Consider the following 11118-nt stretch of genomic DNA (forward strand, 5'->3'; position numbering starts at 1 on the left):
CCAGTTAAAAGCAAATTAAAATTACAATTAAAACTAGATAACATTGAAACTAAATATCATTAAAAGTCCAGGCTAAAAAGATGGGTCTTTATGGCACTCCTGAAGGCCTCCAACCAACACAATCCTCTTATATCCACAGAGAGTGCATTCCATAACCTAGGAGTGACAACAAAGCAGGCCCTATCTCAGGTTCCTACCAGATGAACGGATGGCACCCAAAGATGGACCCCTCCTTATGATCTCAATGAGTAGTGGGGATCTTGTAGAGTAAGGCGTTTCCGCAAGTAATCTGGACCTAAGCCATTCAGGGCTTTAAAGATAATCACCAGCACTTTGTACTTTGACCTGAAACATATTGGCAGCCAGTGCAACTGTTTGAGAACAGGCTTAACGTGACCTTTCTGAGATGCCCCAGAGACCAATCTGGCTGCCACATTTTGAACTAACTGAAGTTTCCAAACAACATACAAAGGCAGCCCTATGTAGAGTGCATTGCAGCAGTCCAACCTGGAGATTACCAGCTGGCGCACCACTGTTTTCAAGTCATTCTCAAGAAACATGTGGAGTTGTTGAATCAATTGCTGTTGGTAAAAAGCACTCCTGGCCACAGCCTCAACCTGAGGCACCAGGGAGAGACCTGGGTCCAAGAGCACTCCCAAGCCACGAACCTATTCTTTCTGGAAGAGTGTAACCTCATTCACAACAGGAAATTATATCCCGTCTTGCAGATTACGATCCCCAACAATGAGCACCTCCATCTTGCTTGGATTCAGTTTCAGTTCATTATCCCTCATCCAGCCCATTACTGCCTGTTGGCAGGCATTTAAGGGGCTAACACAATTTCCAGCTATTAATGACAAGGAGAAATAGATTTGGGTGTCATAACACCCAGTGCCAAATCCCCTGATGACCTCACCCAGCGGTTTCATGTAGATGTTAAAAAGCATTGGTGGCAGAATGGAACCCTGAGGGACTCCATATAATAGATCCCACTTTGAAGAGCAAATGTCACCAAGTTCCACCACCTGAAATCTACCCGAGACATAGGAGCAGAACCACTGAAAAACAGTGCCTCCTATCCCCAAATCCCTCAGGCGATCCAGGATACCATGGCCAATGTAATCAAAAGCCGCTGAGATATTGAAAAGAACTAGCAGAGTCACACTCCCTCTGTCAATTCCCTGGTGAAGTTTATCTCTCAGGCCGACCAAGGCCATCTCAACCCCATAGCCCACTCTAAAGCCAGTTTGAAATGGGTCTAGATAACCAGTTTCCTCCAAGACTGCTTGGAGCTGGTCAGCCACCACCCTCTCAATCATCTTACCAAACCATGGGAGATTGGAGACTGGTCTATAATTATCCATCATCAGGGGATTCAAAATGGGCTTCTTAAGAAGAGGTCTAACCACTGCCTCCTTCAGACAAGATGGCATCCTGTCCTCCCTTCGTGAGGTATTAATGATATCAACGAGGCCAGCTCCAACAACCTCCCTGCAAGAAATCAGCCTTGTTGGGCAAGGATCCCAAGAACAGGTGGTAGGCTGTACCACCTGTACCAACTGTGGACAAGCAGATTGTCTACATCCTCAGGAATCACAAACTAAACTCATCCTATCTAATCTCACAAGAGGAATTGCCAGACACACCCCTAACTGGATCTGCAGAAATATTGGAGTCTAGATCAACCCGAATGCGATAGATTTTATCTGCAAAGAACTCGTTGAATGTGTTACAGTGAGACATTGTTTCATTGTTATAGCAATAAATCACAGTGATTAAATCCAAAACAAGGCATCGTAAATGTGAATGGCACCCTGCTGTCAGCATAGGGACTGCAGGGTCACAACACAGGAAGTGCCGACCCACACTTCAGAGATACGTCGTGACCCCACTGCAGGATCTAATCTGGAAAGCCCCCAGTAGAACCAACTCCAAAACCCAGCAAAAGCAACTTCCAAAAGCCATTTGGAATTGTGCTGGGTTCAGTAGCCTTCTCGGGAGGACATCCCTGCAGGGTTCAGATGTGACTGTGAAACCAACCTTAACCAAGAAGTGTCAAGGGGGAAATTCCAGGGCAAGGGGGAAACTACAGGAGATCCCACCCACAGAACACCCCCCCAATCAGAGGAAAAGACCAAACCCGGTATGTGACCAGCAACATATGTAGGTCCTAGGACTGATTGGGATAGGCCCATAGTTGTCATGGCCGCTATGAACTCCTGAGCAGCACCAGACAAGCCTGTCCCAAAGTGGACACTGAAATCACCCAGCACCAAAAGCCTGGGCAGCTCCAAGACCAAATCAGCTACCAGCAACTTCAGCTCAGTTAGAGTCTGTTAGGCAGCAGGGTGGACGGTACACCAACAGAATCCCCAGTCTATCCTGAGTCCCCAGCCTAAGGTACACATACTCAATATAAGTCAATTCTCTCACAGGGATCCTGATAAGGAAGATGTTATTTTTATGGGCCACAGCCACTCCATCCCCCCGCCCACTTCCCCTAGCCTCTTCAACAACAGAGTACTGTGGGGGAAGGACGTGGGCCCACACAGGGCCACTAGACTCTCCCAGCTAGGTCTCAGTTATACAAGCCACAATCAAATCTTCTTCACAATCAAATCATCTTCATCCACAATCAGATCATGGATGATTACAATCTTATTTTGAACTGACTTGGCATTACAAAGGAGCATGGTTACTTAGGTTCAAGTAAGGAGTTGGAACTACTTCCCAAGGCCTGAGAGGTAACAGAGCAGCTGGAAGGGGGAAAGGTAATTAAATTACTGGACTCCCTTCCCTTATAATGGTGTGCTGGCCTGCCAATGCCCAATCCTCTATTGTTCTGAATAATAATTATTATTACTGAGATAACTGAACTAAAGTAACAGTCATGTGTTAGGGAAAGGGGAGGAAACTGAATCCAGTTTCTAAGCCACTCTTCTCACCCTTGCAACAAATGATCTGCTATACAAAAGAGTCTGTGGATCAGGCCCCTGACTATGATGTTAACAATGCTCAAACCTCCCTTTACAAGGGAGATGCTTAAAATTCTTCTCTAACAGGAAGCATTGTGACACCCTGCGTTTTGTGTTAAAGTTGCAAGATGAATGTTCACACTCATAAAGTTCACATGGTTTATATTTTTAGGAGTTATTATTTCTTTATGGCTACAAGGAAACTTTAAAACAAATCAAAGCCAAGTCTTACAGTAACACAACTCCCCCCCCTCCCCAGCCAAGAGCTTTTAGGAAAATGCCAAATGTCAAGACTTGTAATCAAAACACAAGAGTTGGCAGTGTTGGAGACTCCAGGTTTTTTCAAGGTCCTGTCACATGTTGGTTTCTTCTACAGATTCTCCCTTTGAAGGCTGAAAAAGGTTCGAATAGAGTTCATCAAAGGATGATTCATCCTCCAAATGCCAAAGAAACTGGAGTTTGTTAAAGGAAGAATTTAATAAAGTGAGGCACATTCAGGTGATAGGTCACTCTCTCTACTTCCTGTTGATGAAGACTTTTAACAGATACCTGTCATATCTCTGATCACACAACACTTCATATTAAACTTAAAGTCTAGATATGGGATCAAAAGCAGTCAAAGTTGTTTTAAATATGCTGCTACTGAAATCAGTAGTTAAACTCACATAATTTTCTCACCCAGCGCTTTTAGATACATTTGTAGCAGTTCATAGTAGAACAGAAACTTCCTCAGCACTTGCTTCTAGGCAAAACATGTAATACCTTTAGAATAATCTCATCAATCTTAGAAGTGGCAATAGTTACTAAGCCGACTATACATGTCATGGACACCATGGGGATTAGTATCCCTGTGGTAAGTTTTTGATCTGCCATCAGGCTAGAACTAGACTTGAACAACAAACATGGAATTCCAAGCTCTGCATTTTCCATCAACAAAACAATTGCAAGGTGAAAGCAGCAGATAGGAGGAGTTGCTTAACCCTTCCCTCACCTACGCTTCTTTTTCTTTGCAACCCATGCCCCAACTCACTTTTCCTCCAGCTAGAGTTTCCAGATATATATCCCAAGTAAATTTAGGAAAACAGCCAGGAAAGTGTTAGGCCCCACTCCCTGATTGCTTCAGACCACATCTGGATCTCTTCCTCCACCCACTCCTTTGTAGAAAAAGAAACACTTCAGTTTTTAAGACTCTCTCTTAATAATGAACTGAACGTAATGTGTAGTTTGGCCCTGCGAGGTCAGAGTAGATGGGCTATATGGTTGAACTACAATTGCTAAGCTATAGGTTCACACATTTGTTTAATGTGGGAGTCCTGACTTGAGCATGATTTTGTGAAGTCACACTAAGGTGGTTTATGACTCATGATGATTCTGTTTTCCACCTTGGTGTGGATTCACACAATCACGCTAATGTCAGTAGCCCACATTAAACCTAGATTATAATGGTTGTGTGAACCAGGCCAGTTACTCTTGCATATTCAGAACCAAGTCATTCACATTTATTCTAACATCCTCAGGCAAAAAGAGAAGAGAAGAGAAGAGAAGAGAAGAGAAGAGAAGAGAAGAGAAGAGAAGAGAAGAGGGTACAGTACACCTTTACACTATGGAATATTGAAAATGCAGATGCAGCTTCACAGTGTGCACCTGCCTAGGCCTCAATACCACTAAAGGGTTCACTGCCTCAACAGTACCACCAGTCTCACCTTGCATGGAGTGCACAGGAAGATCAGAGCCAGTGCATACCCTACCTCTTCCAGGTTAAGGTAGGGCACTGAGGGCAGGGGCGTAACGATAGGGGGGGCAGGCAGGGCACGTGCCCTGGGTGCCACTCTGGTGGGGCATGTGGGGGGCGCCCAAAAGTGGCATGCCCCCGACCCCCCCTGGATCGCGCGTTGTTGGTGGCAGGCGGCAGCGGGAGTGAGCGCGGCGGTGGCGGGCAGCGGCGGATCGCTGAGTGCAGTGGTGGCGGGCGGCGATCCAGGGTGGCGGTGGCGGGCGGCGGCAGATCGCCGAGTGCGGCGGTGGCGGGCGGCGATCCAGTGCGGCAGTGGCAGGCGGCGGATCGCCGAGTGCGGCGGTGGCGGGTGGCGGCAGATCACCGGCCAAGTGCAGCAGAGCGACGCCGAGGCCTGCCGTCTGGCCCGGAGTCGCTTCCCAACTGCACAGGTGCGCCTGCGCAGTTCATAGTCGCTCTGCTGTACTCGGCCGGCGATCCACCGCCACCCGCCACCGCCGCACTCGGCAATCCCCCGCCTCCCGCCACCGCCGCACTGGATCGCCACCCGCCACCACCGCACTCGGCAATCCGCTGCTGTCCGCCACCGCCGCGCTCACTCCCGCCGCCGCCCGCCACCACTGCGCGATCTGCTGCCGCCTGCCACCACCGCGCTCACTCCGGCCAGCCCAGGGGGGCGCAGGTATGTGGGGGGGCAGGGGTGGGGGGGCAATTTCAGGGGCAGAGCTTGCCCTAGGCGTCATTTCCCCCCATTACGCCTCTGACTGAGGGTGCTTAGCCGACATTCCACGCATCAGAACATCGGCATTAGGGACTTGCTGAGGCTGCTTCACAATGTGAAAGGGATTGTTTCAAATGGACTACTGAGATGTGCCCGTACTCTCTTTTAGGTCACTGTGCAACTGCCCACCTCTACAACACCATTGCTCATCAGATCCCTAACACTGGCGTTCCTCTGTGCAAAATGTTGGTCCCTGAATCCAGCACTGTAAAAGTGCCATACATTTTTTCAGCACCAAATTGAAATGCAGAGCCACAAATATTGCTGTGGGTAACATCTAAGTGTCCCTGATTTGCATACTACCCAAGAAGGAACAAAGTACATTTCTTAATTTTGTGCATTTAGAATATCATCTAAGCTGAGAGTTGGAGAGCATGCTTTTATACACCATCTACAGTATAAAGCAAATGGCTTTATAGTGTGGGCATGGGCGGAACTGGGGTGGGGCAGCCAGGGCACGTGCCCTAGGCACCACTGAGGGAGGGGCGCCACACCAGTTCCTGCCACCCCCACTCCATTGCCCACCTGCCCAGCCCCAGGGCCCCTCAGTCACTTGCCATCCTGCTTGCCTTCTGCCGTGCGAGGCCTAGGATCAGCCGCAGGTGAGGCCTGCAAACTGCAGAGCAGCTCTTCTCTCCCCGCCTCTCAGTTTATCATTGGGTGGGCGGGGCTTACAGAGGCCTCCGTGTAGGCCTCCCTGAAGCCTGAACTCGGCAGGCCCCAAGGAAGCCAGGAAGAAGAAGAAGGCAGGCAGAGTTCTATGCAGCAGCAGACCCTCTGCCCAGACCATCCAGCACACCTTTTGCCAGGTAGACTGTGAATTCCTTTTTGTGGTTAATCCCCCACCCCCCATTTATAGGGATCTGCTTGCCATAGGGCTTTGATACGGGGGGTGGGAGAGACTGAAAAGTCTGAATATTTAATTTAAAACCAAGTGGAAACTTTGCTGGCTTTAAAAACAAAAACTATCTAAAAAGCCCTATAAGTGGCTTATTTCATGGAAGAAAATTAGAAAAACTTCTGGAACAATATTATATTCATTCATTCATTCATAAATGCACTTATGTTCAAGTTGTTTTGCAACCCAGAAGGTCTGAGTGAGAACTGTGAAGCATGTGTTGTGCTTTTGTTTTATTTTATTTTATTTTTCTTATGTGTGAACTGCTCCCTAATAACTCGCAGGGACTTCAGGGTAAATCTGGCCAACATGTGAATGCAGCTCCTCCATTCCAGAGGAGATGTGTGTTATAGGGCTTTAAAAGCCCCGTATGAAAAACCTCCTGGAATCAAACTTTACTGAATTTGATCAGAATTCTGAGAAAACAAACATAGGCTCACCCTGCATGGTTGAAAATTTCCTTTGCTAATCTGCAGCGAGGGGGCCATTTTAATAATTAGCGTTTCTAGTGTGTTCTAGGCATTAAAAGTAGCACGAATATATAGTACTCAATGTATATCACTATATATTGTGAAGTTTGCGTGTGTGTATTCAGTGAAATGTATTTCCAGGCAGCATACCTATTTTGAAATATCAGACTTAAATCCTTGGGGGCCTAGGGTGTGTGGATGCCCTGGATTTTGAGGGGCTGGGGGCCCATTTTAAAATCTCATCTCTGGGACCATTCCAACCTTGCTGTGCCCCTGGCAGAATAGATACATATGTATTGATCACTACACATGGGTTTCTGCACAACACCTGCACAGAAAAAACTCCCATGTAGAAAATGTGTCTCTTGTAAATTGACCCTAAATTTTCCATCCATGACTGGGATATCTGAGAGTGAGTCAATAATAAAAGAACAGCACCCTGCTTGTGACAGGAAGGGGCAAATTACAATGATTTCTTAGTCTGGCAGGGGATGGCTTTGGCCCTGGCAGAACTTGGCTGTCTGCTTCTGTTGCAAATGCCTCCATCTAGTGTGGCAAACTAATGTATCCTCCTCCCTCCTGGTGTCAAAGTAAGCACTGGTGTGGTGAATGCACATATACCCCATCATGAGCCAACAGTCATCACAAGACAAAGGCTGGCAGGAATCATTCACTGGTTTATAGGAGGACCGCCCCCCCCCCGCCACCTTCTTCTTCTCCTATTTTGCTAGTGGCTATTTGGGCATGTGATCCTCTAGGACAAAGTCATGTTTTTTAAAAAGCATAAGATGAGACAGGGAAAATGACACTTGGAATCCTCGCATAACTCCTGACTGTTGTTCTAAGTCTTTTACAGAGATGGCTCATGTTTTCAGGTTTTGATCAACAACCATGTCTAGATGGTACAGTGTTCCTTTTAACAGAGATTTCCAGATATTGTTTACTACAAGCCCCATCATTCCTGTTTGGACAGGGGAGCAATTTCACTGCTTGCCCTAGGCGATATTTTCCCTAGATACGCCTCTGAGTGTAGGTTTAAGAAACATCCTGTCTTAAGCTTTGGAAGGCACCAGTTTGGTCTCTATTATGGCATCTTAATAGCAAACACTGTAGTGTGTGTGTGTGTGTGTGTGTGTGTGTGTGTGTGTGTGTGATATTCAGATGTTGCTGTGCTGGTTGCTGTTAGTGGACAATTGAGAAAGTTAATTGCATGGATGCAATTAACTACCTGCCTGGATCTAATTGCAGCACTGGGGGGCTTAGGGCCAAAAAACATATTACAAAAAGCATCTGCTTGTCAGTTGTGTGCTTGTTTTCCCTTAGGAACATAGGAAACTGCCATATACTGAGTCAGACCATTGGTCTATCTAGCTCAGTATTGTCTTCACAGACTGGCAGTGGCTTCTCCAAGGTTGCAGGCAGGAATCTCTCTCAGCCCTATATTGGAGAAGCCAGGGAGGGAACTTGAAACCTTCTCCTCTTCCCAGAGCGGCTTCATCCCCTGAGGGGAATATCTTGCAGTGCTCACACATCAAGTCTCCCATTCATATGCAACCAGGGCAGACCCTGCTTAGCTATGGGGACAAGTCATGCTTGCTACCACAAGAACAGCTCCCTCCTCTCTGTCAGTTGTGTGCTTGTTTTCCCTTGCTAAAGATCAGCCATTGAAGGCCCTGATCTAGAACATGGCCACAGTTTGAGTGGATGGGGTTGACCATAGACCCGATCAAGGTGTGTCCCCCTCCTGTCTATCTTTCTGTATGGGTGAAGCTTCTATTGGGAGCATCCCTCCTGGGGAAAATAGCAGCCAGAGTGGGAGGTCTTCTCTCTCTCAGTGGCAGCATTAGCTAGCAGGTGGCCAGGAAGAGGAAGATACACACTCAACAGTGGAATTAGACCATGGGAGAAGCTGAAGCACTGGAGGTGGCACAGCACTACCATCTTTCCCTCCTCCCAATCAGGGGCCTAGATTTCTCAGTTTTTGGGGGGCGGGGAGCATGGAGCACATGGGTTCTTGTGGTAGCAAACATGAATTGTTCCCTTTGCTAAGCAGGGTCCATCCTGGTTTGTATTTGAATGGGAGACTACATGTAAGCACTGTAAGATATTCCCCTTAGGAGATGGGGTCACTCTGGGCACAGCACCTGCATGCATAGAGCACAATTAGCTTTTCTCCTTGTTATACTACTTCTAATCAGAGAATCATAGAGTGAAAGGGCCCTGAGGGGAAGCTGTGCCTCCTAAGAACCTGCTGAGCTGCTACAAAGACAACACAGGACAACACAGTCAGTGTTGTTCAATTGACTGACGAATTTGAGCACGAGAGCTTGCCGATGCAACCGGGCAGCCAGGTGGGCATTGCCTCCCCCAGGAAATCCGGAGGAGGACTTGAGCCCCGCCTCCCCCACCTGGTAGCCTGGCAGGGGCATTGCCCCCTCTGGGGAAAATCAGAGTGGGCTTGAGCCCCACTGCACCCACAAGGTGCTCCCAATATCAACTTTTGTTTGGCGGTTGCAGCAGCAAGATGGATGAAAGGTGTTCAGTTGGATGGAGGTTTCCCCTGAGTGTCGATGTTGGGAAATTGCCTTCTTTCCTCACTCCCACCTGCAGTTCTTCATGCAAGCTGGGTTCATAACAATGTGTTGGGTGCTGCACCCTATTGCAGAGTAAATCACCTGTGTCCCACTTGGTTGAGTAAGAACACTCCACACACAGGTAAAAGTTCGACAAAAGAATATATTGAAGTTGAGGACACTTACATGATGTATTGTCTCAGTAAGTCCAGCTACACAACATAAGGCACATATACAACAGCAGCCGGGAGGACCACAGTGGTGCAGCATTTACCACTGTGGACAAGTTGCTCTGGTTTGAGCTTTACTCTTATACAAGTAGTGACCAATCACCACAGGCCGATCCTCAGGGCCTTATTACTTGTTAATAGGCTTCACATGTTGCCAGTTACACCACCTGCTGTAACACAGTGACTTGCACTTCGCATTTAAAGCTGTACACACAACACCTCACAGTCAATACATCCTGACACCCCTCCTATTCACTTTGAGGTGGTGTGCAATCCCAGTTTTCCACTTATGTCGTTGTGTTTCATCGCACACAGGGGTTTGGTCATCATGTCTGCAAGGTTGTTCTCAGAAGCACAATACTGCAGTTCAATCACTTTGTTCTCTACTGCTTGTTTTACATTCTGAAACTTAATATCAATATGCTTTCTCCTGTTTTTTACCTTTACGCTTTCAGCTATCTGTATACAAGTTTGGTTGTCTTCATATACAGTTATTGGATATTCTACATGTTCATTCAGTCCACTCATGATCTGTTTGTACCAGGTTAACTCGGTACACAGATCTGACAAGGATGCATAATCTGCTTCGGCTGTGGAGGTCGCGATATTACTTTACTTCCGCGTTTTCCACCCAACCAGGCATCCACCAAGTAATACTATGTATCCAGATGTGGATTTTCTATCATGTATATCACCAGCCCAATCGCTGTCTACACAGGCGTCTAGCTTAAGATCTTCATCAGGTTCTAGGTACATTCCTTTATCTATGGTACCTTTCAGGTATCTCAGTATTCTTTTCACTCCAACCCAATGTCTCTTTGTGGGTTTGGAGGAAAACCTACTTAGTATGTTTACTGCAGTCAAGATGTCAGGCCTTGACCATTGTGATAGATACAATAATTTCCCAATAATAGACTGATATAATTCCACATCCTCAAATGGCTCACTGTCACAACTTTCTTCACCCAGGAAGTTAGCCACCATAGGCGTCTCGACTGTCTTGCATTGCTCTAGGTTACACTCCTTTAACATTTGTGTTATTTTACTATTCTGTATCAGTATATACCCTTTTCTTGTGTGCTCTATGTGCATCCCGATATAGGTCTTAATTATACCTAGGCTCTTCAGGGTAAACACCCTTCCAAGTTCCGCTTCAATCTTTTTTCTTTGTTGTTCACATTGCACTAGCACTAGAAGATCATCAACATAGACCAGGATCATGGTTCTGTTGATTCCTGACCCACGGATATACATACAGGGATCAGCAACACTCTTTATGTAACCCAGATGTTTTAACTCCTTGCATCTACTTCCTTCCATGTGCAAAGCTTACATCATTGTATCTTCATCTTGATTAATTTAGGTTAAAGGTTATTTTTTGCCTAGGAAGTTTCATGTCTCGGCAGAGATAGGAACCAGGGCTTCCTATCCAAAAGCTGTACTCTAACCACTAGGG

General features: G+C 46.8%; 1 protein-coding gene across 1 annotated transcript; it reads right to left on the minus strand.

The window, feature by feature from the left end:
* Positions 1 to 10274: 10274 nt before the first annotated feature.
* LOC128327395 (uncharacterized) lies at positions 10275 to 10883 on the minus strand. The gene has a single exon (XM_053256196.1). It carries the CDS (start codon positions 10881 to 10883, stop codon positions 10275 to 10277), a length of 609 nt encoding a protein of 202 aa, XP_053112171.1.
* Between the last annotated feature and the right edge of the window lie 235 nt (positions 10884 to 11118).

Source organism: Hemicordylus capensis, chromosome 5 (assembly GCF_027244095.1).
Source record: "Hemicordylus capensis ecotype Gifberg chromosome 5, rHemCap1.1.pri, whole genome shotgun sequence".
In the NCBI taxonomy this organism is placed as follows: domain Eukaryota; kingdom Metazoa; phylum Chordata; class Lepidosauria; order Squamata; family Cordylidae; genus Hemicordylus; species Hemicordylus capensis.

Coding starts and splice junctions, on each gene's coding strand:
- LOC128327395 (XM_053256196.1), bottom strand. CDS start 10,883: ATGATCCTGGTCTATGTTGATGATCTTCTAGTGCTAGTGCAATGTGAA.